Source organism: Sus scrofa, chromosome 7 (assembly GCF_054392235.1).
Source record: "Sus scrofa isolate SSC_HxYL_T2T_F1_AM1 chromosome 7, Sscrofa_HxYL_maternal_Yorkshire_Landrace_v2.0, whole genome shotgun sequence".
Classification (NCBI taxonomy): Eukaryota; Metazoa; Chordata; class Mammalia; order Artiodactyla; family Suidae; genus Sus; species Sus scrofa.
Window position 1 is genome coordinate 126,668,290 of NC_139389.1, and position 25,725 is coordinate 126,694,014.

Sequence of the window (25,725 nt, forward strand, 5' to 3'; positions counted from 1 at the left end):
TTTACAATGCTCATTTTATCACCTATTATCTGCCATAAGAGCACCTTTTAATCAGATGGATGTCATCACATGCCAGGGTGCACCACTTGGCAAGTGTAGCTGTGATGAATTTCAGGCTCAACACTATCTCTGCCATGTGCAGTGCACAACCTGTACCACTGTCCTTATTAACCCCAAAGATAATCCAGAGGGCAGTAGAGTTCTACAAAGCCCTCGTTTCATTTTAACAAGTAAGTTTGTAATTCAAAATAATTCACCAAGCTTATATGGAACCTAGCACAAGGTGTAACTGAGGACTGGCATGTGGTTGGCACTCAGTGCAAGATAATTGAATGAAAGAATGATTAGTTGGGTTCATAAGCTTAGTTTATGTGAGCAATGACTAGGCATCCAAAATGTATCTAGACTCCAGAGAGAGGGCGTGCCTACCAGGAAAAAACACATTCTTCTTAGAAGCAGCTCTGATGGCACAAATATTGACATGGTTTAAGATGACACTTATTCTGAAAGCCTTTGGTTGACGATTCAGGAGGCTCCTCCTGGGTTTCTCCTCACATTTGGTCCTCCATCCAGTTCTGCCCTGTCCTATGGTAGGAATGTTCCCCCACAGGTAGCCACAGGGGTCTAAACTTACACACTGGGGTGGGGAGACTTGGCAAGATCACAGTCTAAAGCCAAGTGACTATCGCTGAAGATCTAGCCAACAACTTGAGCAAAACGTTTACCAGGGCAGTGACTTTGGGGATTTCTGATGCTCTCCCAGGCTGGAGAGTGAGTTAATATTAACAGGCCCAAGGTGATGTGGGCTTGTGTAATCTGCACCTGGCCACCTCCTCCCCAGCTGACAGTCCTGTTTGTCCTCTGTGCCTGTGGCACCTCAGCTGTCCCTCAGCTACTGCCCAGGGAGGAGGTTGGTGGGCTGGTTTCCGGGCAGCAGTATGCAATGCTGTTGCCACCCTGCTGCAGCGGCGGTGGCCTGGGTGGTCTGGTGTTGGAACTGCCATCTCTGGGTGCGAGAACATTTTAGTCCAGAAGGGGCAACGGCTCTCCTAACACCTCATCTTGCTCTGCCAACCAATTCCCCCGCCACTACCCGGCTGAGTTAACTAAATGCAAACATGCTTTTGCCACTGCCCTGACTCAGGAGCCTCTTTACCCACAGCAGCATTTTGCAAAGTGTATTCCGTGATTTGTGAAAAAAAAAAAAAGCGGAGGGGGGGATGCTCCTTGGTCAGTTAAGTCTGGGCAACACTGTAGCCTCTCTCCTACTTGGATGGTAACATTAGAAAGGAACGACTTATCCAGAGGAGCTCCTGCTGTGGCTCAGTGGGAACCCAGCTGCTATCCACGAGGATGTGAATTCAATTCCTGGTCTCGCTCAGTGGGTTAAGGATCTGGCGTTGCCGTGAACTTGGTATAGGTCGCAGATGCACCCCATATCTGGCGTGGCTGTGGCTGTGGCACAGGCTGGCAGCTGTAGCTCCCATTTGACCCCTCACCTGGGAATTTCCATATGCCGCAGGTGCAGCCCTAAAAAGACAAACAAACAAACAAACAAAAAACCTTTATCCAGAGATTTCCAAAACCCATTTCACTAAGGAAACTTTCCCCTGTAATACAAACTAAGACTCTAGGAAATGTTTGTGGGGGGAATGTCCTTTTTCAGCCCCAATGCTCTGCTGCTCCGTCTAGGATAGAATTGCCTTCCTGAGCATCTGCCTGCCACCACCCCTTTCCATTTGATTTTTAAATTAATATTTAGTACGTTTTAAATACAGAAAACTCGGAGTTCCCATCGTGGCGCAGTGGTTAACGAATCCGACTAGGAACCATGAGGTTGCGGGTTCGGTCCCTGCCCTTGCTCAGTGGGTTAACGATCCGGCGTTGCCGTGAGCTGTGGTGTAGGTTGCAGACTCGGCTTGGATCCCGCGTTGCTGTGGCTCTGGCGTAGGCCGGTGGCTACAGCTCCGATTGGACCCCTAGCCTGGGGACCTCCATATGCCACGGGAGCGGCCCAAAGAAATAGCAAAAAGACAAAAAGACAAAAAAATAAAAAAAAAAAAATAAATAAATACAAAAAACTCTAAAGAAGAAAACAAAGCGGTGTAAGATCTGCCAACCCAATTTTTATGTGATTCTGCCAAAATATAATTTACTTTAAGCCTCTGCTGAATACTCTTTTAGGGCTCCAAGTCACTCAGGAAAAGAGCCAGTCCACCCGTGTACCATGTACAAGTCCCCCTCCCCCGCCCCCGCCACGCCCCTGCCCAGGCCAGGTGTTCTAGTCACTTCTCTGGCCCCTTCTTCTTCTCTCCTGCTCTCAGCGCTCAAGGCACACTGCCTCCTTGATGCTTCCCTTGAACCCACCAGACACATCCCTGCCCCAGGGCCTTTGCACCTCCTATTCCCTCTGCCTGGTTGCTGTCTCTTAGACACCTGCATGGCTTCCTTACTCTCGAATCTGCCTTGGGTTTCAGAGGTCACCTTCTCAGTGAGGCCTTCCCTGATGTTCTGCCTGGGTGTGTCTCAGCCCCTAGCATTCCCTAGCCCCTGTCCCCACATGATTTCTTTCTGTGGAACCCATCACCTTCTCCTATTCTATACATGGTGTTGACTTACCCAGATTACTGCCTGCATCCTCCACTTAGCTCCCGTGGGCAGGGTCTTTGTCTGTTTTGTTCATAGCTGCACAGCCAGTGCCTGGCACATGGTAGGTGCTCAGTAAACAATTGTGAGATAAATGAATGTGTATGTTCACAGAAGAAACTATACTAGGTACACTGTATTTTTTTTTTTTTTGCTATATTTTTTGCTTTTAGAGATCTTTCCCTATCAACCTGTGTCAAACTACTGTATACTTTAAAAAGGCTGCATGAGACTCCATTGTTGGGATGTACCTCATTTTATAGAACTAATTCTCTATTTTTATAGACACTTAGGAATTTTTGCTCTTCAGACAATGCTGTAATTAAAAAGAAAACAATTTTCTTTTTAAGGATCAGGGATCAGACCTGAGCCACAATTGCAACCTAAGCCACAGCTGCGGTAATGCTGGATCCCCTTAACCTACTTTACTGGGCCAGGGATGGAACCTGTGTCCCAGAGCTCGTGAGAGGCCACCCATCCAGTTGCAGCATAGTGGGAACCTCCAAATAGTATTTTTAAACATTTCCTCTTTGTAAATATTTCCATGGGATAAATTCCCAGGAGTGGACTTCCTGAGTCAGAATTTGTTCTTTTTTTTTTTTTTGAAACGTTAATAGATGTTACCAAATTATCTTCCAAAGAGGTTGCACACACTTAAGCTCCCCCATCTATTGTGCAAGAATGTTGATTTCCTCGCATGTAAACCAGCGATGAGTAGCAATGAGTCAACCTCGTATGTTTATGCCAGTCTAATAGGTGAAAAGCAGCACTCTGATTTGTGTTTTTACAATAATGAATGGGTTGAAAATTCTTTCGTATTTCCATTGGCCATTTGTATTTATTTATTTATTTTTTGTTTTCTGCCAGCTTAAATCCTTTGCCCATTATCCTACTGGATTATTTATTATTTATTACTCTCTCTCTCTCTCTCTCTCTCTATATATATATATATATATGTATATATATATATATATATATATTTATTTATTTTTTTTTTGTCTTTTTAGGGCCACACCTGCGGCATGTGGAGGTTCCCAGGCAAGGGGTCTAATTGGAGCTGGAGCTGCCGGCCTGCGCCAGAGCCACAGCAATGCAGGATCCGAGCTGCGTCTGTGACCTACACCACAGCTCACAGCAACACCGGATCCTTAACCCACTGAGCGAGGCCAGGGATCAAACCCACGTCCTTATGGATGCCAGGCAGGTTCGTTAACTGCTGAGCCATGACAGGACCTCTTTTGCTGTCTCCTTATAGATTTAAGAGTTCTTTAACTCACAGATATAGAGAATAGACTTGGGGTTGCCACGCTGGGGTGAGGGTGGGCTAGGCAAGGATTGGGAGATTGGAATTAGCAGAGGTGAACTAGTATATACAGGATGGATAAACAACAAGATCCTACCTTTGGCACAGGCAACTATATTCCACATCCTGTGATGAGCCGTAAGGGAAGAGAATATGAAAGAGGATACATGCACGTCTAACTGAGCCACTTTGCTGTGCAGCAGAGATGAACACATCATACATCAACTATACTTTAATAAAAAATTTAAAAAGTTATGTAAAATTAAAATGATTCTGTCATATCTGTTATAAAATTTCTCAGTTCGTTCTTCAGTTTTGTTTATGGCATTTTTTTTCCTTCTGTTTTGGCCATCCATGGCATATAGAGCTCCCGGACCGACGTGGAGACCTAAGCCGCAGCAGTGGCAATGCCAGATCCTAGCCCACTGCGCTAGACTGGGGATTGAACCCGTGTCCCAGTGCTCCCAAGGGGCTGCCAATTCCGTTCCGCTATAGCAGGAGCTCCTATTTATGGCATTTTCTTTTTTTTTTCTTTTATTTTTTTTTAATTTATTTTTTTTCCCACTGTATAGCAAGGGGATCAAGTTATCCTTACATGTATACATTTTGGCATTTTCTGATATGGTGTTGAATATATATTTTTAAACAAGTTGGTGTGAAATTACCATTAAAGCCATAGGATTATGAGTTATAACTCAAAATGTCAGAAATTTCCCTGGCTTATGTAGATAACCTTGGTCATATTTTATGTTGGGTTATATATATCTTACCACAAATTGAGCTAAGGATTTGGTATTGCCACAGCTGAGGCTTAGGTCTCAACTTTGGCTCAGGTCTGATCCGAGGTGTAAAGTCAATCTGTAGATCTGAAATCTTTCTTCTTTGTAATGTAAATGCTAACAACCACAAATTTCGCTCTTAGTACTGCTTTTATTGCATTTCGTAAGCTTTGGTATGTTGTATTTTCATTTTCACTTGTCTCAAGATATAGTCTAATTGCTCTTGTGATATCTTTTTTTATTTTATTTTATAATGGCCACACCCATGGAATATGGAAGTTCCCAGGCTAGGGGTCAAATCGGAGCTTCGGCAGCTGGCCACAGCCACAGCCACAGCAATGCCAGATCTGAGCCACATCTGTGACCTGTGCCACAGCTTGCGGCCACACCGGATCCTTAACCCACTGAGGGAGGCCAGGGATCAAACCTGCATCCTCATGGATATGAGTTGGATTCTTAATGCACTGAGCCACAATGGGAACTCACTCCTCTTGTGTTACCCTTTTTGTTTGAGTTGTTGTTTAATTTCCATGCATTTCTGGATTTTCCAGTTTTCCTTCTGCTGTTGATTTCTCGTTTCATTCCACAGTGATTAGCAAAGATACTTTGGGAGGTCCCGTCGTGGCTCAACTGAAATGAATCTGACTAGCATCCATGAGGACGCCGGTTTGATCCCTGGCCTTGCTCATTGGGTTAAGGATCCAGCATTGTTGTGAGCTGTGGTGAGGGCGTAGACATGGCTCAGATCCAGCAGTTGCTGTGGCTGTGGCATGGGCCAGAAGCTACAGCTCTGATTTGACCCCTAACCCCCTAACCTGGGAACCTCCATATGCTGCAGGTGCTGACCTAAAAAGACAAAAGACAAAAAAAAAAAAAAAGAAGAAGAAGAAAAGATAGTCGGGGGAGTTCCCACTGTGGCTCAGTGGTAATGAACCTGACTAGTATCCATGAAGAGCCCTGCTCAATAGGTTAAGGATCCAGAGCTGCTGTACACTGTGGTGTAGGTCACAGACGTGGCTCGGATCCCATGTGGTTGTGGCTGTGGTGTAGGCCACCACTAGCCTGGAAACTTCCATGTGCCAAAGGTGTGGCCCTAAAAAAAAAACCATATTAAAAAACAAACAAACAAACAAAAAGAAAATGTACTTTGTATAGTTCCAGTCTTTAAAACTGTATTAAAACTTACTTTGTGGCCTAACATATGTTCTATTCTGGAGAATGTTCCATATCCACTTGAGCAAAATGTGTTTTATGCTGTTGTTGAGTTGAGTGTTCTGTATATGTCTGTTAGTCCAGTTGGTCTATAGTGTTATTCAAATCCTGTTTCCTTATTGATCTTCCATCTCGTATCGCTATCAATTCTTGCAAGTGGGGTATGGATTCTCCTACTATTATTGTGTTGCTGTCTATTTATCTCATTAATTCTGTCAATGTTTGCTTCAGCTATTTAGGAGTTTTGATGTTAGGTACACATATATTTATAACTGTTCTGTTATCTTGGTGAATTGAATTACTCTTTTTTTTTTTACCATACACGTTAAATTTTATAAAGTCAAATATATCAGTCTTATATTTATGACATCTGGGCTTTCTGTCATGTTTAGAGGGGCCTTTCTCCAATATCAATAAATGAATTAACCAATGCTTTCTTCTAGAACATTTATGTTATTTGATGTTTTAATGTTTGCTAGAGGTACAAACACTATTATTTAACGTGGACTTGAGCCTTTACCATTCTGAACCGACTGTGATTTCGCCACATAAGGGCAGACAGACCCCTTAGCTCTCTTCCCGTTTTGTGGTCTGCCTGGCTTAGCCTTGCCTTACTATTGCCTTAGCCTTACTGTGGCCCTCTTTGCCTACCACTCTCCAACCCCAATTTAATCAATTTCTTAACTGTCTCTACTCGCCTCCAAAGTGGTCCACCTCTGACATTGTTGATTTTCCAAAAATGTTAAGTAAATTGTGGGTTTCGGCCAACCTTTCATCCTTGCCTGACAGAGTGCCTGGACCGTGTAAATATCTAATGAGTATTCATTAAGTGGATACCTGAAAGATTGCTGTAACCTGGATTTGACACATATGCTGAGGATGTACAGAGAGATTCAGGGAAAAGAGGATGAGCGATTTATGTGTCACATACAAGCTTGGGCCAGATCATTCTTTAAAGTTACCTAGGGGGGGGACCTGGCCTGCGAGCCGAGGACCGAACCCAGAGGGGAAGCTAATTTTGCAGGGGATTCACCACCCTTCCCATGAAGAGAGGAATGTTGGTGTTTTCATCTTTGATGAGGATTAAGAAGGGCATGTTGAAGCTGATGGTCTGATGGTTGGACCAGCGGGTGTCTTTCGAGAGGATGTCCCCGCCATGGTCTGTCCCATTCTCGCTGAGGTCCAGCACAGCCTTATGCAGGGCCTGGAGGGGAGAGAGGACAGAGGCCTGTTTGAGGCAGAGACAGGCTGCACCATCCCCCAGTCAGACCGGGGAGCAAGGCCCAGTGTGGTGAGAGCTGTCCTGGGGCTTGAGGAAGAGCAACTCCAGAGCGTTTTTTAAAAAAAAAAAGGACCACAGGTTCTCTATTGCGTCATCATGACGTAGGAGAAGGAACACGACTCTCATTCCCAAGGATCTGGGTTCAAATCGGATGGCCCCCCACCCACAACTTAGCCACTTTGAGGAGAAGACTGTTCTCCTTGAAACGTCAGTCCCCTAAAATGAGAGCTATGGGGTAGGATGGCCCAGGGGCGCTATGGCACCCTGCATGAGGAATGGCACTCAGTTTAGGTGGCCGAGAAATGTGTATGCGTGAACATGGGTGTGTGTATACATGTGTTTGAATATCTCTGTGGGTCTGAATAACTGCAAGGCTTAATTGTTCACCTCTTAATTGTAAGGCTCTCTCAGCTGGTCATGCGCACTCACCCACCCCCATCCACACTGCTCTTCTTTGCTTCTCTGGGGGCCTGGTCTTTCTCTGTCCTTCGACACCATACTCTGTCACCACCTGGCCTGTCCTCCCTATCCCTGTCCTTCCCTCCCTGCACACAGGGACACACAGGGCCTCCACCGGCTCAAGGCCTCTGGTCTGACCTGCCAGTGCCCCCTCACCTCTGGCTGACCTGCCTCCCCAGGGGCCGTGGGGAGCAACCCACAACCTCGGGAGGCAGAGTGTCCTGTGCTTTGTCTCCTGGGCTCATCTCTTGTTTGTACCATCCTATGCTAAGCTCCCTGGGGAGGAGGACGTGGATGGGGACCTTCCCAGGCCCTCATCCACACCCAAGCCCTCAGTTCACAGCCAGGCACCCAACGGCAATTGTTTCTTTGGGCGCCTTTGGTGAAAGTCACTCCATAACCCAGACTTGGTGATTCACCAGCATCTCCGGGTGTTGCAGACACAGGGGCCAAAGGTCTTTTGCAATCTCTGAGCCTAAGCCTTTCCGAGTAAATAGGGGTTTATTGGGATCCAAAGCAGGGACGTCTCCGGCCAAGGATGACACAACCTCAGAGCAGGTCCCTGAAACGCGCTGAGCCCCTGAGGTCACCTCTTCTCCTCTGTCATCGGACCACATTCTTGTCTTGGTGGAGCCGTGGCACTCACTCCTCGGGGGCTCGGCCTGCAGGGGTGCTTGTGTCCCTCTGTCCCTAGTTCAGCCTCGCCCCCGAGCTGCAGCCCCCACGCCCATTCTGACCTCCAGACGTCAGGGTCACACTCACCTTGGACAGCTTCAGAGGCTGTTGTTCCTCAGTGACACCCGAGAGGTCCGCCTCGTCGCTGAAAACCTTGGTGATGCCCAGGTTGCCCAGGAGAGATTTCAGATCATAGGTTCCAGAAATAACAAATCTTGGCATACGTAAATTGATAACCCTTTAAAAAGGTTAGAAAACAAAGGCCTTTCAGAGAATTGAAAGGGTTTCCTTTCCTGGTTGTCCCTCCCACGTGGTATCCTGGCTCCCTGCCTGCGCGAGGGTGAGGGGTCAGCCTCGGGTTATTCTGCTTTGGGCTCAGTGAATGATGAGTGAGTGCGCAGGGCTGGGAGCTCAACCCTCCTTTGCCATGGGGACAAGATGTGGCCCCTACAGGGTCTGACAGATGGGCCGACTGACCCTCAGACTCTAGATCCAGCTTCTCCTGTTCTCTGCTCTCAGGAACATGGGTGCAGGTGGAGCCGGGAAGAGCCGTTAGAACTTCCATTTGTTTCTCAGCCCTACACGTCTCTGGATTTTCATGTTTGTTTATATTGTGCAAGACAACGGAGTTCCTCCGGGCAGGGCTGCATCTAAGCACGCAGAGAGCACGGAGATCTGCACTAATTTGGGTGCAGGATGGGGACCTGGTCAACGCACACTCCTCTGGGGACAGAGGAACCAGAACCAGCCTGAAACAAGTCCTGGCGTTGCCCGCTCTGGGCCTTTGATTACCGGCCTCTCTGAGCAGGTGTCCCGTGTCTTGCGTGGCCTTTCTACCCTGTGACTCCCGCCCCGCCTGGTGCCTTTGCCAGGAAGCCCACCTCTTCCTTCTGGGCTCACCCACACCCCGTGTTGGCACTGCTCTCCCTGCACCGGGCCCTGGCCACTGGGAAGGGGCAGAGTGTCCAGGCTGGGGAGGATGTCCTTGCCCCGGGCCCTGTCCCTCTCTGGTCCTACCTGAACGGATGCTGGCCTCCGTTGGAATCCCAACGTCATGCACAGGATCTGGGCCCACCCTCCCCCCCGCTTGTGGGTGGGCCTGAAGGGGCAGCCTCCCGGGTCCGCCATGGGTTGGGAATCACCGTGAATGTAAGAATTTGAGGTACTTGGCGAGCAGCTTCTCGGAGAGCTTTTTCTCTAGCCACTCCAGCTTGCCCTGTTTGGGCAGAAGCAGCAAGGTCGCGATTCTGCCCTGGAAGTGCAGCAGCACCACCCAGCAGCGGACCACGTGGTCCCAGTACACTTTGCACCTGCCCAGCCGGTGCATCATGGGCACCCGGATGGTCACGGTCTGGTTCACGTGGAAGTCTTCTATCACTGAGCGGTAGGCCCTGAAGTCATCCCTGCATTCGCCTGGAGAGAAAGAGAGACGCACATCAGCCAGGGGGTGGGAGGAAAGTTTACAAAACTGTGCCAAGGGAAGGAGCCCTGAGTCCCGCTACCAGGACCCCGATCTCTGAGCCTCAGCTTCACCATCTGTAAATTGGGGCAAACGTGAAATCATCAGGCTCCTGAAGGTCTTTGTGAAGATGATTTGAGGAGTTCCTGCTGCGGCTCAGCCATAACAAACCCACGTAGGATCCGTGAGGATGCGGGTTCGATCCCTGGCCTCTCTCAGTGGGTTAAGGATCCTGTGTTGCTGTGGCTGTGGTGTAGGCTGGCAGCTGCAGCTCTGCTTCAACCCTTAGCCTGGGAACTTCCATAAGCTGCATGTGCAGTCCTAAAAAGACAAAAAAAAAAAAAAAAAAAAAAAAGAAAAAAAAAGTGATTTGAGACTAAAGGAGAATCCAGAGTTTCTACATTACAGAAGCTAAATGACATGCACAGGGTGGACAGAACAAGCATTTTTATTAGGATTTTGTGTTTATTTAATGCATGATTCGAGGCCACTTAACATAGGTTATCGGGGGTAGTTGGAAGCTCCCCAGGTCATACTGGGCACGTCCTTGTCTGAGTCTCCCTCCCCCCTGGTCTTTGGTGGTTCTCATTATCCAGGGACATCACTCCATCCCAACGCTAATAGCCTTGCCCTGGACCAGCATGTGAAATGCAGGTGCCTGGGCATCGCCATCTCTGCTCCATCATCCAGCTAAGTCAGAGGACGGTGCCTCGGGGATCCCAGGGCCAGATTTTCCCTCTAGTGGGAGGAGGAGACTGAGGCTGGGGAGGGGATGGGACCCACCTGAAGTTCCAGGGCGGCGCTGGGACCTGGGATGTGCTGGCCCCGGGCTCAGCGCTCTCCAGCACACTGTTCTCCCTCCTCCGACCCCTGGCCTTGCCTCTCACTGTCCCTACCACATGGACTGTTTATTTTTTTGTTAAATTTTTTTTACTACAGTCGATTTACCATGTTCTGTCAATTTCTGCTGGACAGCAGAGTGACCCGTCTCTCTCTCTCTCTCACACAGACACACATTCTTTTTCTCATATTGTCTTCCATCCTGTTCTATCACAAGTGATTGGATATAGTTCATTGCTTATCCATTCTAAATGCAATACTTTGCATCTACTAACTCAACTCCCAGTCCATCCCACTCCCTCCCCTCTCCCCCTTGGCAACCTCGGTGGACTGTTTAAATTGACTTAGGGGGAGTTCCCGTCGTGGCGCAGTGGTTAACGAATCCGACTAGGAACCATGAGGTTGCGGGTTCGGTCCCTGCCCTTGCTCAGTGGGTTAATGATCCGGCGTTGCCGTGAGCTGTGGTGTAGGTCGCAGACGCGGCTTGGATCCCGCGTTGCTGTGGCTCTGGCATAGGCCGGTGGCTACAGCTCCGATTCAACCCCTAGCCTGGGAACCTCCATATGCCGCGGGAGCAGCCCAAGAAATAGCAACAATAACAGCAACAACAACAACAACAACAACAAAAAAGACAAAAGACAAAAAAATAAAAATAAAAAAATAAAAAAAATAAATTGACTTAGAATGGGGCCCAGAAGGTCCTGACGTTCTCATCACTCGGAGGCAGGAAGGCGGGCTGAGATTCAAGTTTAGTTGAGCACCTACTATGTGAGCATATAGTCCCATGTTCTTTGTAACTTTTTTCCTTCTAAAAATCTGACCAGAAAGAATTATTATGTCCGTGCTGCAGAGAGGACAGTAGAACCTCAAAGCTGTCAGATGACTTGCCCATTGCCAAACAGCTAACACGACACAGAAGCAGGACAGGAGCCCTGGTTTTTCTGTCTCCAAAGCCGTCCCTATTTCCACTACACTAGAGCTGTCAGAAATGTGTGCTGTGAAATCCCCCCCCTTTTTTTTTTTGCCTTTGCTAGGGCTGCTTCCCGAGGCACATGGAGGTTCCCAGGCTAGGGGTCTAATCAGAGCTATGGCCTCTGGCCTACGCCAGAGCCATAGCAACTCAGGATCTGAGCCGCATCTGCAACCTACACCACAGCTCATGGCAATGCCAGATCCTCAACCCACTGAGCAAGGCCAGGGATCGAACCCGCAACCTCATGGTTCCTAGTTGGATCCGTTAACCACCACCGTGCCATGACGGGAACTCCAATCCCATCCCCTTTATACACTCTGCCAAAATTTGTTTTTATGGCTCTCTATTTTGGAACACTGCCTATTTTACCTCCCTCCCTGATAGGGATTTATCATGCACATTAGGACACTTAAGGCTCTGAAAAGTCCTGCAGAGATGATAATTTGACTATTTAACCTACTATCTCCTAACCTTCTTTGAACAGGTAAAGTATGTCTATGGTTGTGTGTAGAAATTTGAATACCGGGCATCCCAAAGCCACACTCCACTCTGCACCGCCAAGGAAAATGGACAGAACCAGCTCAGTCTGGTTGTGCGACCTTTACCTTCATAGATCATGTAGTTCACCAGAGCAAAAGCCGTGTCTCTGTCAAGCTTTTCGACCACAGCCACGATTTTTCCTTGAGTTTCTACCTTTATCTGATCGTTGATCTCTTTCTTGGCCTCTTCAGTGTCCCTGAAGTTGACGGAGAAGGCTTTTGAGTGGTACAGCCTCTTGACATTGTCCAAAAACTTGTGTGCGTGCTTTAGCCTCTTATCAAGGAAGAGCATAGTGCTGGTGGTTATCTGGATCTGGTCGCCTGGCTGATTGAGAATTTCAAGGAGGTGCGCTAAGCCTTTGTGGATCTCTGCCATAGGCGGCTTCTTAAACTTGTAATCTATGCCCCACAGGATCTGGGTATGAGTGTCCCCTTTGGTCCCCAGGGAGAGCATCAGAAAGGCTAAAGCGATGCTCACGGGGGAGAAGATGATGTTGTTTTTGGACTGATAGGCCAGTTCGTGGTACAATTTGAAGGTAAAGTTGTCCAGTCTGGGAGCTATGCTGAAGAAGCGTGGGGGCTTGTAAATGGCAGGCTTGGATCGATGCAGGGAGCCAGGGACCTGGCTGCACAGGCCCGCCAGCAGCAGAAAGCCCCATGTGATGGAAGATACCATTGCCCTGCAAGAGAGAGAAGGGGACCACGCCCGAGTCAGGCCAAGCCAGGAGTCCCTTGGCCACTGACAGACACCACAGAAAAGCAACCACAGCTTATTAAACCTCTGCTATGTGCCAGGCTTGAAAACCTTAGAACAAGGAGTTCCTGCTGTGGCTCAGCGGGAATGAACCCAACTAGTATCCATGAGGATGTGGGTTCGATCCCTGGCCTTGCTCAGTAGGTTAAGGATCTGGTGTTGCTGTGAACTGTGGTGCAGGTCGCAGACACTGCTGGGATCTGGTGTTGCTGTGGCTGTAGTGTAGGCTGGCCGCTGTAGCTCCAATTCGACTCCTAGCCTGGGAGCTTCCATACACCGTGGGTGCGGCCCTAAAAAGCAAAAAAAAAAAAAAAAAAAAAAAAAAAAAAAGAAAAGAAAGAAAGAAAGAAGAAAGACTCAGAACAATAGCAGAGCCTTTGGAGCGCTCACCACACGCCAGGGTCCATCCTAAGCATCTTACTGTGGTATCTCATTGCCTTCCGGTGCCAGTCCTATGAGGTGTGGGTCATTCGACAATCCTGGCTGACAAGCGAGGAGGTCAAAGCTCCTAGAGGGTTAAGCCACGTGTTCACGGTGACAGAGCAGTAGGGGAGCAGGACCAGACTCACACAGCTGGGCAGTCCGGCTAGGGAGGCCATGCTCTGGGTGGCAGTGACATCTGCAATGACCCCGAGGTGTACGTGCCACTGCCCCTCTTTTCAAAAGGGGGCACCGAGGCCCAGGAAGCGTGATGACCAGCCCGTGATCAGCCAGGAAGCGGGTCAGATCAGGCCCAGGATGGCTGGATCTGGAACAGGCCCCAGAGGGCTTTGCCTGAAGCCTGCTGCTGAATGGACAGAAAGGCTGCAGCCCAGAGTGGGAAGGATCTTGGCCAATGACACACAGCCAGAGCGCAGGGGAGCTGTGAGGAAACCCATCCTGCCTTATTCTGGCCCAGATTCTCCCTGACTCCACACACTGTCCATCACCCTTTGCTTGAAACTACAATAGCCCTCACGTTCTAAGCTACTTGAGCCTAGAGTTGTTTATCAGCTGATTCTATAATGTTCTAGGCCTGGAGAACACTGTTGAAGCAGAGCCTAGGAGAGCCATCAGCCTCCAGGCCCTCACAGACAGTAACTTTTGTCTTGTGAGCTGACGTTTAACGCTTGCCATCTGCCTCTACTGGAGCTGCCGAACTGCAGCATCTCCTGATGTTTTTAGGAGGGGATTTTATGAGTCTGATTCTTGCATCTCCTCATATCTAGAAAGACACTAAAATCCATCAATGATGCCTGATGTCTGGGACTAGCAGCCACCTTCCCGGGACCAGCAGCAAACCTCTGCAGAATGCGTGCCTGGCTGCAGCCCCCCTCCCCACACACACACTTCAGGTTATGTCAGACCTCGATCGCCCCCTTTGCTCTTTGGGGCAGTGTTTCGGACCTATCTGAAATACTGCCACCTGGGCTGTCATAGCGGACAAAACAAAAGGTGTCATCTGTGAGAACAGCCACTCCCAAGGGTGGCCAGTGAGCCCCAAGGGAACTCCAGAAAGCATATCAAAGGAGAAATTCCGGGAAGCCCAGACCTTCCATCTTCCCATAGAAACCGGCTTTCTGTAAATCTTCGGTAAGGGGGGGGTTCTCTGTAAATCTTTTGTTCCTACCACCTCCCCTTTCTTGCAAAAACTCATATATCCTAGCTTCCCCCGTCGCCTCCTCAGAGCGTTTTCTCAGGACTCCCTGAGATGCTGTCTCCCGGGCTTAAGTCCTAATTTCACCCCAAATAAAACTTAACTCTCAACTTTCAGGTTGTATTTTTTTGGTCAACAGTCTCATGGAGTGGTTTGTAATCTTCAACTTATAAGATGTGACAAATGAGGCTCAGAGAGAGTCGGTAATTTTCTCAAGGCCACACAGCGGGTCAAGCTCAGCTGAGACAGAGAGGTCTCTGTGCTTCTGGCCTGCTGCCCTGTGTACAGGGGTTTCTTCCCCCAATAACTGCCTCCCTGCAGCAGGAGCTTAGCTGCTTCTAAGGACTGGGCACACAGGGAGTCAGGGGGTCCCAAGCTCAGCACTGTTTCTGGGCTGGAAAACTGTACGCTGCGGGGGGCTGTCCTGTGCACTGTAATGGGTTTAGCAGCATCCTGGATAAAATGAGATCCCAGTGGCACCTCCCCAAGCCCCCGATGTGACAATCAAACATTCTCTAGGCATGGCCCAGGGTCCCCTGGGGTCCAAGCGTGCCTGTGGGATCCCGTGTTGGGGTAGGAAGGGCTCAGAGGCACACTGGGGAGGGAGACTTCCTTTTGCCTGCTTTGAACGTACTTTCCTCATTTCAGAATGGGTTTGGGTTGGATGATGCCTAACTGAACGTGCTCACTGGGGCCGAAGTGTTTGTAGGACTCCATTATTTTGGGGTGTTCATTCTTCCGGGATGAGGACCTTGTCAAGGGGTCCCTGGACGTTGCTGTGGCATGTCGTGCCAGGCCTTCAGATAATCATTGCCTTATCTGTCACCTGAGCAGCTCAGATGCCTCTGTGGTCCTTCGGCTGCAGGGACTTTGATGACCCCCCCCACCATCAAAAGGCGTCATGACAATAGCCCTTGAGAATTGTACCAACTAAACACTCACATGCAGCCAGGCCCCTGGAAGCCTTCCCCAGCTTTCTTCAGGAAGAAGGCAGTGGGTTTTGCAAACGAACGCTTTTAGGATCCGTGAGGGGCCAGCAGTCAGCAGCTTAGGCCATGAACCCAGATAAGAAAAGGGAGGAGGTGACAGAAAAGATAGCAGGGTTATCTGAGGAGTTAATGAGTATACCTCCACCTCTCAGAGGAGGAGTTCCAACAAGAGGTCAAGGCCAGGGGTCCACTGGGCAGGAGGGTGGCCGCCAGGGAGCAGAGATGGGGACCTGGAGCTGTCTTCCGAAAATTTGGGGAACAAAGGATCACAGGGCCTCTGCTCTCTCCAGTCACATAGTGGCGGGCACGGGGTCTACAAGGCCAGGCCAAGGACTCCGGTGCTGCCTGAAGGTTAAAGGAACAAGATAAGAAAGTAGAATTCTCTTCAAAAAAAAAAAAAAAAAAAAAAAGAAGAAGAAGAGAGAGAGAGAGAGAGAGAAAGGAAAGAATGAAAGAAAAAGAAAAGGAAACAACGGTATCTACATAAAAACAAAAATGAAAAATGAAACCCAGCTAGTGCCCTGTGGGGCTCCTGGGCACACAGGCCTTTCTGTGTCCCCCATTTCTTGTTTTTAGGGAATCGGCTTCGGGCTCCATGACCTTCCCTGAGCCCCAAAGGGCAGCTGCTCATCAGGGAAGGGAGGGAACACAGAGACCAGGGAGGAGTCTCCAAGAAACAGCAGTGCAGCCTTGAGGCGGGGTCCTGGTTCCTCCTCAAGGAATGTACATAAAAATATGTTTGAGCCTTTCTGCAGAACTAGACCCCCCAGCAAGTGGAAGAACGATTTGAGGAAGAAGTCTTCATTCTGGGAAGAAGGAGGACCGCTGGAACCCGTCCCGGGGCCACTAACCACCAGCTTTGAGAGAGAATGCAAACTTGCATCTACCCCGATTCTTGTCTGCAGCCCCATTTCCCACTCCTGAGCTGTAAGAGCCCTCCCGTTCTCTCCAAAGGAGGGCACAGTCTTTAGGGCATTACCCCGTGGCGGCCTCTTTGCCAGGCAAGGCAATAAAGCTATTTTTCTCTCCTTCACCCAACTCTGTGTCTGTGTTTCTATTCGGCACTGGTGGACAGAGGCTGAGTTTGGGCAACAAAAACAAACAAGTTAAAAAGAAAGAGAGAGAGAGAGAGAGAGGATCCAGAAACAGAGGGGCAGGGGAGTGGGGGGCCCCCGAGGGGACTTGGCTCTGACTCCTGCATGGAGAAGAGACCCAGGTGAAGACCCCCGAGGCCACAGGACCCTGTCCAAGCTTGGGGAGAGTGGAAGAAGGAGAAAATCAACCTGAAGCAGCCCAGCCCAGCAGCCGGTGTGCCCAGGGCCTCGTGGGCTGAGGGCCTGGAATGCGGAATAATCACTTCCCTACCGCCCGTGCTGAGCAGAACAGCAAAGACTCAACGGCGGCTTTCACATCCTGACCTGGCAGATCAGAGCCGAGTGTGTCTGTATCTCAGCTTCCGCCTCGGTCCAGTGGGCCAGCCTCACCCACCAGCGTCGGCTCCGCAGGGGCCTGAGGGAGAGCTACTCACTCGGCAGATGGAGGGAACTCACTTATTCCCCGGGGAGGCTCCCTGGTTGGACGCTCGCGGGCTGCTCCATACGGGGCCTTGCCTTGCCTACTTATAGGGCGGTCGCAGTCGCTGGGTCCCATGGGCCCAGGAAGAGCCTTCCCCACCCCCACCCTCTCCGGAGCCCAGCCAGCGGGTGTTGATACCATCTGAGGGCCTTGCTGTTCTTCCCTGAAGTGGCCCAGCCCAGCGGAACCAGGTGTGGGGCTTCAAGGCCCCTGCAAGGAGATTGAACTCGAAGCCTCTGGCCAAGACAAGAATTACCAGACCCAGGGGTGGGGGTGGGGTGCGAGGGATGGAGCCGGGGTTTGGAATTGGCATTATGCACTCTGGGGTATATGGAACGATTGATTGGCCAAAGGGCACCTGCTGTCTAGCACAGGGAACCCTACCCAGGATTCCGTGATAATCTCTGTGGGAAAAGAATCAGAGAGAATGGATGTGTGTCCATGCAGGACTGAGTCACTTTGCTGTACAGCAGAAATGATCACAGCCTTGTAAATTAACAATACTTCAATAAAGCTTAAAAAAAAAGAAATACCAAAAAAAAAAAAAAGAATTACCAGACTCTTGTCTTAGCCCCACCCATCTCATTGTAATGCCCCCTCCCCCACCTCGAGCAACCTGGCCTACTCTTTCCTGCCCCTACTAGGAAAGGGGAGTGGCCCACTCCTCACCCCACCCCTATGGGGGCCTTATCCTCCCCCCAAGCAACCAGTAAGTGTATCCTAAGACCCCTCCCCAACAAATCAGCAGGTCAGCCGGTATATCCTGAGACCACTCCTCTCCACGGGCTATAAAAACAGACACAACCACTCGCCCAAGGTCAGCTCTTGCTGATCATCTGAAAGTCGTCCTTCTGCTCCAGCAGCATCTCTTATCTCAATAAACTCTTGTTTCTTTTCCCCTCGCTGTGCTGGAAATTCTTCTCCCGACTCTCGAGCACAGACCGAGACACCAGGGGGTACAAGGCCCCTTGGGAGGGTGGGGTGATGGAAGCCCCATGGCCTTGCACGACCCAGGGTTCATCTCTCCTGGATACTCATCCTCCAGAGCTGCTGAGGGGGTGAATGAGTCCGGTAGGTCCAGAGCCTGGTACCACGCCTGATGTGTGGTGAATCACCAGTAAATGTCAGCTGCCTGACGGAACCGGCTTTATGACTGCCGTGGTCCCAGCCCTAGGAGACCACGTAGGAGGAGCTGGACTCTGTGTCCTTTGGGCTCCAAAGCCCCTTCTTCCAGGTGCAGAAGGGAGAAAACAGGCAATTGCCAGGTGCCAAGTCGCAGAGGTATCGCGTGAAAGAATGACACTGGGTCATCCTGATGCAGTTAGCATCTTACAGAATATTGGGACCTCAAGTGACTTAGGGCTCTCATTTTTATCATGGAGGGAGGCGATCACCCTAGTTCCTGGGATATGTGAGTGGTAGAGCCTGGGACAAGCTCAAGGGAGAGGGAAGCTAGCCCCCAAACCACTACTCTCAGAATCTGTAGTCTTGTTGTTGTTTGTTTGTTTGTTTTATTTTTTTGGCCACACCTGCGACGTATGGAAGTTTTCGGAATAGGGGTTGAATCAGAGCTATAGCTGCTGGCCTCCACCACAGCTCGCGCCAGATCCTCAACCCACTGAGTGAGGCCAGGGATCAAACCCACATCTGCACAGAGACAACGTCAGGTCCTTAACCCGCTGAGCCACAGTGGGAACTCCCCGAAGTCTTGATTAATGTTTAATATTCTCCATAACCAGCACAAAAGACACTATGCAAAATCATCTATAGAAGAAACCAGAAAGTTAGGTCTCATTATTCCCATTTTCCAGGAATGGAAACAGAGGCACACAGAGACCAAATAGCCTGCTCTGGGATTTCCATTCGTTAGAGAGCTGATTTGGGATTCATGAATTCTTTCTCTTCTGTTATACCGCCATTAGCATTTTATCCTAACATTGCTGAAAGTCACCTCAGAACTAAAGGAAACCGCATTGATGAGACCGGGAACACATTTCAAGGCTATTGACATCTGTGGACTAAAGAAAAAAAATCCCTTAAAAAAAGCTTAATGGGTAATTCTAACTTGCTCTGTTTACTCGCCTATCTTTGAAAGTCATACCATGACGTTAAAAAAATTCTAATGGTCTTGATTTCTCATTACATGATGTTCTTGCTGTTCTTGGATAACCAGAGTGACACCAAATAACAAGGGAGCACCTGGCCGTGGAAAGGCAGCCTCGCCTCCTGAGAGCACACGCTCCAGGGACTCATCTGCCAGCTTCCCCTGGGTCAGGCTCTGCCCCGTGGGGCGGACATGCTGGTACCCCATCCCACGTGACTCAGTCCCACATCCCCCCATTTCTTGGCACATGCTCACCACTGCACTTAGGCTGACTTTCTGGGCATGTCCTTAGCACAACTTTCTGGCACTTTCTATTGTGGTTCCTTCTGGAGGGTTGCCTCCCTCCCTCTCTTCAGTCTTAGTTTCCGGCTTGTTTCTTAGGTGACAATTTTGTGCCCATGTTCTTGGATTCTACTTGTATTAGTCAGGATGGCCTGGGTTATGCTGCAGTAACAAAGTAACTCAGAAGCTCAAGGGCTTAACACAGCCCAGGTGATGTCTGGCTCATGCTATATGTCTCCTGGGGATGGATGCAGGGCTCTGCCTATCATGATGAATCAGGCTCTAAGGGGGTTCCAAGATCTTGCCTCAGATCTTCTTATTATTATTTTAGGGCCGGACCTGTGGCATATGGAGGTTCCCAGGTTAGGGGTCTAATCAGAGCTACAGCTGCCAGGCTACACCACAGCAATGCCAGATCAAAGCCACACCACAGCTCACAACAACGCCAGATCCTTAACCTACTGAGCGAAGCCAGGGATCAAACCCACAACCTCACGGTTCCTAGTCATATTCGTTTCTGCTGTGCTACAACGGGAACTCCAGTGCCTCGGATCTCCTGACTCTAGTTCCTTATGTAACAATTAGTCCAGCAAGCAGGATGTCACAAAACTCCTGCTACCATCTGAGTACCTGCTACTGGCATCTTTCAAGCTTTATTAAACAGCCACATCTTTTCTGCCCAAGTGCCAGACCATTGGACTCAAAGGGCAAAAATAAGGCCAATGGGGACACATAGCCTCTTCATTCTGATAAAGCTGATCTTGGAACACACGACTTATTTCTATCGGACAGTGGGTTCCTAGAAACCAGCCCCTGAGTTAGACAGATTACCCACCAAGCACTTGAGACCGAGGCCAGGCCTCTTTGTGGCCCTACACTCTGCCCCCGGGACAACGTCTGGGCTGCCCGGGCCCCAAACAAGAGGCGTTATCGAAATGAACTAGTTCATAGAGTCCACATGGAAACGCTACAAAGTCGATATTGTTTTCCACATTTTACAGATGAGGAAACAGAGGCACAGAGCAGTTGAGGAACTTCCCCAAAGTCACACAGCTGCTGTCTCAAAGTATGTGACATGCTATACCAGAATGGCCCCTTACCGCCCTGGGCTGCTGGCTGTGTCCTCGCTGGGGAGGGGGCCGCCTTGGAGAGAATGCCTTTCTCTGATTTCTCCACCCAGGAGTATCCCATTCAGCCTCCCACATGTGGCTCAGACGCCACTCAGAGGCTGCCTGGGCAGGGCCTGGCGATGGGGGGATGCCATGCGCTCCGCCCCCTTCACCAATCCTGAACACCCAACAAAGGACAGGGGCAGCGAGGTCCAGCCTCTAAAGGAGCTCATGGGTTGTCCGCCTTGTTTGTGGCTCTTCGTGGGTCATTCCTGACGGCTCTGGGAGGGATCTGAAGGTTCACGCTCACCACGCAGCGCGGCCTCTAACGATTCCGCATCCAAGTCCAGCGTATCTGGGGTTTCCCCGCACAGGCAATGCCCCAGCCCCGGGCGGGAGTCCTGCAATTCAGTTCCAACACTATCTTCCTGGGGTCACATCGGATCCCACAGGCTAAGGGCTCAATCCTGTAAGGCTGGCTGCCCCACTGCTCCAGACCCTGGTCACAGGTCCAGGATCTCATAAGTCCGGGATGTTACCTTGCCTCTGACCCACAGGCTAGAGAGTGGAGGTTCCTATGGCCTCTCTAGGTTCTGCTGATTTGCTAGAGCAGCTCATAGAGCTCAAAGAAGCCTTCTACTCATGGGTTTAAAAAAAAAGGTGAACTCAGGGAATTCCTGTTGTGGCTCAGTGGGTTAAAAACTCAACATAGGAGTTCCCGTCGTGGCGCAGTGGTTAACGAATCCGACTAGGAACCATGAGGTTGCGGGTTCGGTCCCTGCCCTTGCTCAGTGGGTTAACGATCCGGCGTTGCCGTGAGCTGTGGTGTAGGTTGCAGACACGGCTCGGATCCTGCGTTGCTGTGGCTCTGGTGTAGGCCGGTGGCTACAGCTCCGATTCAACCCCTAGCCTGGGAACCTCCATATGCCGCGGCAGTGGCCCAAAGAAATAGCAACAACAACAACAACAACAAAAAGACAAAAAAAGACAAAAAAAAAAAAAAAAAAAAAAAACTCAACATAGTGTGAGGACGCAGGTTCGATCCCTGGCCTTGCTTAGTGGGTTAAGGATCTGGTGTTACTACAAGGTGTGGCATGGATCGCAGATGTGGCTCGGATCTGGCATTGCTGTGACTGTGGTGTAGGACGGCAGCTGTAGCTCCATTTCGACCCCTAGCCTGGGAGCTTCCATATGCCGCGGGGGTGGCCCTAAAAAGCAAAGCAAAAAAAAAAAAAAAAAAAAAAAAGATGAACTCAGAAGAGACGCAGAGGGCAAGGCATGGGGAAACCGAGAGGGACTTCATGCTCCCTCGGAGCTTGTGGCTCTCCCCGTTCTCCAGAGGCTCCCCGAACCCCCTCCTTTTGGCTTTTTTGAAGGCTTCATTACACCGGCATGATTGATTAACTTGCTGACCCTTGGTGTTTAAACTCAGTCTCCAATCCCTCTTCCCCTTCTTGAAGTTTGGGTTGGTTTCCCATGGCAACCAACCCCATCCCCAGATGACTTGGGGGCTTTTCAGGATCCCCCTCATTAGCACAGCAAAGGCCACTTAGGAATTGCCAAGGGTTTTAGGATCCTGGCGCCAGAACTGGGGATGGAGACCAAACATATATACACACATTTCTTCTCATTAACCGTAACATCCCAGCCTTGTTACCCACTGTCCACAGCCGCAGACCAGCGTTCTTTGAGGTTGGGACCTGGGTCTGCCTCCCACCCTCCATCCCTGGGATTTTGCACATGCCCCGTGAAGGAGGTTTTCTTTTTCTTGGTGAACTAATGCCCACCCCATGGGCTTGTGGAGGACCAGGCGAGCTCCTGGGACAGAAATCGAGATGCAATCAGTATTTCCCCTTTCTGAATCAGTGCCCTTTCTGAATCAGTGCCCATCAGAAGCACCCTTGACCTTTGTCCTCATTTTTTTTATTTTTTGTCTTTTTGCTATTTCTTGGGCTGCTCCCGCGGCAGATGGAGGTTCCCAGGCTAGGGGTCCAATCGGAGCTGTAGCCACCGGCCTACACCAGAGCCACAGCAACGCGGGATCCAAGCCACGTCTGCAAACAACACCACAGCTCACGGCAACACCGGATCCTTAGCCCACTGAGCAAGGGCAGGGACCGAACCCACAACCTCATGGTTCCTAGTTGGATTCGTTAACCGCTGCGCCACGACGGGAACTCCTGTCCTCATGTTTTGAATGAGGCTCAGGTGGCCTCACCGGTCATCCGAGGGCTTGCATTTAACCTCAAAGCTTCATTTATCTGTCCTTAAAAATCTAATGAGTATGTCTTTTCCCTGCAAACTGAAAGGGAGCTGTAAATGTCACTTCTGCGTTGTCCCTGTCTGAGCCTGGAGCATGCTTGTGTGTTTCCCTCTCATTGGAGTAGAGCTGGGGCCCTGCCTGGAGGGGCAAACTGACCTGGACCAGCCCAGCACCTCCAGCATCTGTGATTCAGCTGGTGCCTGGGCAGAGAGGCAGACCACCTTGTGGACTGGGCAGTTGGAATTGTTCCTAAGGTCTGAGATGGACTGGGGAACATATGGCCTCAGGGCAGCCCAGGCCAAAGAGTGAGGGGCCTGCCTTCGAGGCCTGTAACCTGCTGGACGTCCATTTCCAGATCTGTCCATTGGGGATAACGATTCCCAGCTCTGCCCTTCAAGGGCCAATTGTGAGGATCAGACTAGTTGGTGAATACATTTCAATTTCTATGAACAGGCAAAGCTGACCTGCCTGATGTGTGGTACACTCTTGTCCTTTTTTTCATTAAAAATTTTTTTTTTCTTTTTAGGGCCACACCAGCGGCAGCATAAGGAAGTCCCCAGGCAAGGGGCTGAACTGGAGCTACAGCTGCCGGCCTACACCACAGCCACAGCAATGCAGAATCCGAGCTGCATCTGCAACCTACAGCACAGCTTAGGGCAATGCCGAATTCTTAACCCACTGAGCGAGGCCAGGGATCAAACCCTCATCCTCGTGGATACTAGTCGGGTTCTAAACCACTGAGCCACAACGGGAATTTCACACATTCTTGTCCTTCTTATGACAAGGTTTCTGTAATGCTTTGCCCTCTCCCCAAGCCCCCTGCCCCATGAATGGACTCTGCTGGTTCCCATAGGAGCCACTGGAATCCCCTTGGGCTTTAAGTTAATTGGGTCTCTCTGCCAACCAGAGTCCAGAGTAATGTAATGACAGGCCACCCTTCGACATGAAATGACGGTGTCTTAGGTGAATTCCCTGGACTCTCAGGAATTCCGAGTGGCCTTTGCATGTGCCTCTTTCCACCCACAGGTGCCAATATTGAGGTGTAGGCAGTGGCACTTGCTCGAGGCTGTCATTTCTTTAAATGCGGGTGGGACGCGCTCCGGCAGATCCAGGAGCTGATTTTCTTGCAGAGGCATCCTAGGCATGTGCAGTGGGCCCCCAGCCACCTCACACTTGAAGGAGGGTGTAAACCTTGCGGGGCTGGGAGAACCAGGAGATCCTCTGAAGCCAGCCTTGCCACTTACCATGACCTCGAACAAGACAATGAGCCTCTCTGAGCCTCGGTTTCTTCCTCTCTAGAACGTGCAGCAGAAAAGAGCAGAGCTCCCGCCAGCACAGGGCTGCTGCGAGGATTCAAAGAGAAAATGCTCAGTGGGCCCCTCCCAGGGAGCCAGGCTTAGAGAGGAAACTCACAGATGCCACAAACCCAGTCCTTGACGCTGGCGCCCTCATGTGCTGCCTTTTGAAAACTTTCAGCCCTCTTCTGGGAACCCCCACACCAACGCAAGGGAGGTTTTGTAACCACAATGAGGCTACTGAGGATCAGAGAGGTTTGGCGACTTCGCTAAAGTCACACAGTTGGAAAGCGGCAGAGTCTGAACTTAATACGGGTCTTCAGACCATCAGGTCTGGCATCATTCTAGGTGCTGGGTGATGTTCGCAGCCTTAGCAGAATTTGTAGAAGTTGGAAGTCTCTAGGCAGAGGAGCCTCTAGAGGATATGAGACTTCCTGGGGAAACAGTCTAATCTTTATCCCTTACGGAGGTGTAAGAAATTGCAGAGATGTGGCCATTTTGTCTTAAATGGTGTAATTGTGATACGACCCTGTTCTTCTGGCGTATTTTAATGTAGAGCCGTCCCAAGGAGCACCTGGACGGTGACCCCTAGGTGCGTGGAGGATGGGGCTGTTGTTCCACGGGACAAGCGAACGCTCAAGAACGTTCAGGCAGCTGGCTCCTGCTGGCTGCTCCAGGGAGGGCCGTGGGCAGGAACAGGGCAAGAGGCCTCTGATAGAGCTTAGCTATGGGAGGGTTGGGGGCACTGGGGGTCGGGGCTCTGCTCTGTTCCTCTCCTGTGATCCAGGAACCATTGTGAGGACTTTTCAGGGCCATCCGGGGCACCTTGGCCCTGTGACTAAGGAGGACACCAGGGTGTAGGGTGGCTGATCTTAGCGGCCTGACCACTCGGGGAGCTTGAGCAGGTGGTACAGATCAAGTCTTTCTCTTTAGCAGGGACATGCGACCTGCTGCTAAGGGTTGCATGTTTGAGGGTCCTGGGGCAGAGATGGAGTGACGAAGACAGAAGGATGTGTTCCCAGTCCAGCCCCATCGGAAAGGGTCCTGGAAAAATGAACCAGAGCCTTTTGCAACAAAGACCCGTGAGCAGTCAGGATCCCAGCCTGGCTCAGGTGACCAGGTGGGACAGAAGGGGACCTGATCTTCTCACTCTTCTGCAGGAGGCACAGCAGCTCACTGTCCCCACGTGAGCTGAAGGCTCTGGGAACAAGGGCAGCCCTGCAGGATGAGGGGCTCTGGTGGTGGTGGGTTGGGGGCAGTGGCTGCGGTGAGCGCCGGCAGGGCTGGAGGCCAAGCGGGAGGACCTGTGGACTCTTGGTGGGGCTGGGGACCACGGGCTGGCTCTGAGCCTGTGTGGCTTCCACTGGGGGAGTCCAGGGGAGCTTTTCCACAGTGACTGAGGAAGAGGCAGTAAGCGGTGGGCTTCAGTAGACATTTCATCCTACCCAGGGCTGGGCAGTGTACATGCCAATAACCCCTGATGCGGTGGGCACTCGAAAGACGGTTGTGGTCTGGATTCCACACACACCCTGGGGGCGTAAAGAGAGACTT

General features: G+C 50.4%; 1 protein-coding gene across 5 annotated transcripts; it reads right to left on the reverse strand.

The window, feature by feature from the left end:
* Positions 1-5,873: 5,873 nt before the first annotated feature.
* Positions 5,874-25,703, reverse strand: LOC100621494 (alpha-1-antiproteinase-like). 5 transcript variants are annotated; one of them, XM_084970119.1, is made up of 6 exons: positions 24,124-25,703; positions 15,692-15,891; positions 12,234-12,847; positions 9,499-9,769; positions 8,444-8,594; positions 5,874-7,144 (listed from the first exon to the last, which is right to left on the reverse strand). In XM_084970119.1, exons 1-6 carry the CDS (start codon positions 24,124-24,126, stop codon positions 6,953-6,955), a joined length of 1,431 nt encoding a protein of 476 aa, XP_084826245.1. In that variant the 5' UTR covers positions 24,127-25,703; the 3' UTR covers positions 5,874-6,952. The 5 variants fall into 5 exon arrangements, with proteins under 5 accessions (XP_084826245.1, XP_084826244.1, XP_084826247.1 ...); XM_084970118.1 differs by having other exon boundaries at positions 15,686-15,891; positions 24,124-24,222; XM_084970121.1 differs by lacking the exon at positions 24,124-25,703 and adding an exon at positions 23,036-23,480 and having other exon boundaries at positions 6,374-7,144; positions 15,686-15,891.
* Between the last annotated feature and the right edge of the window lie 22 nt (positions 25,704-25,725).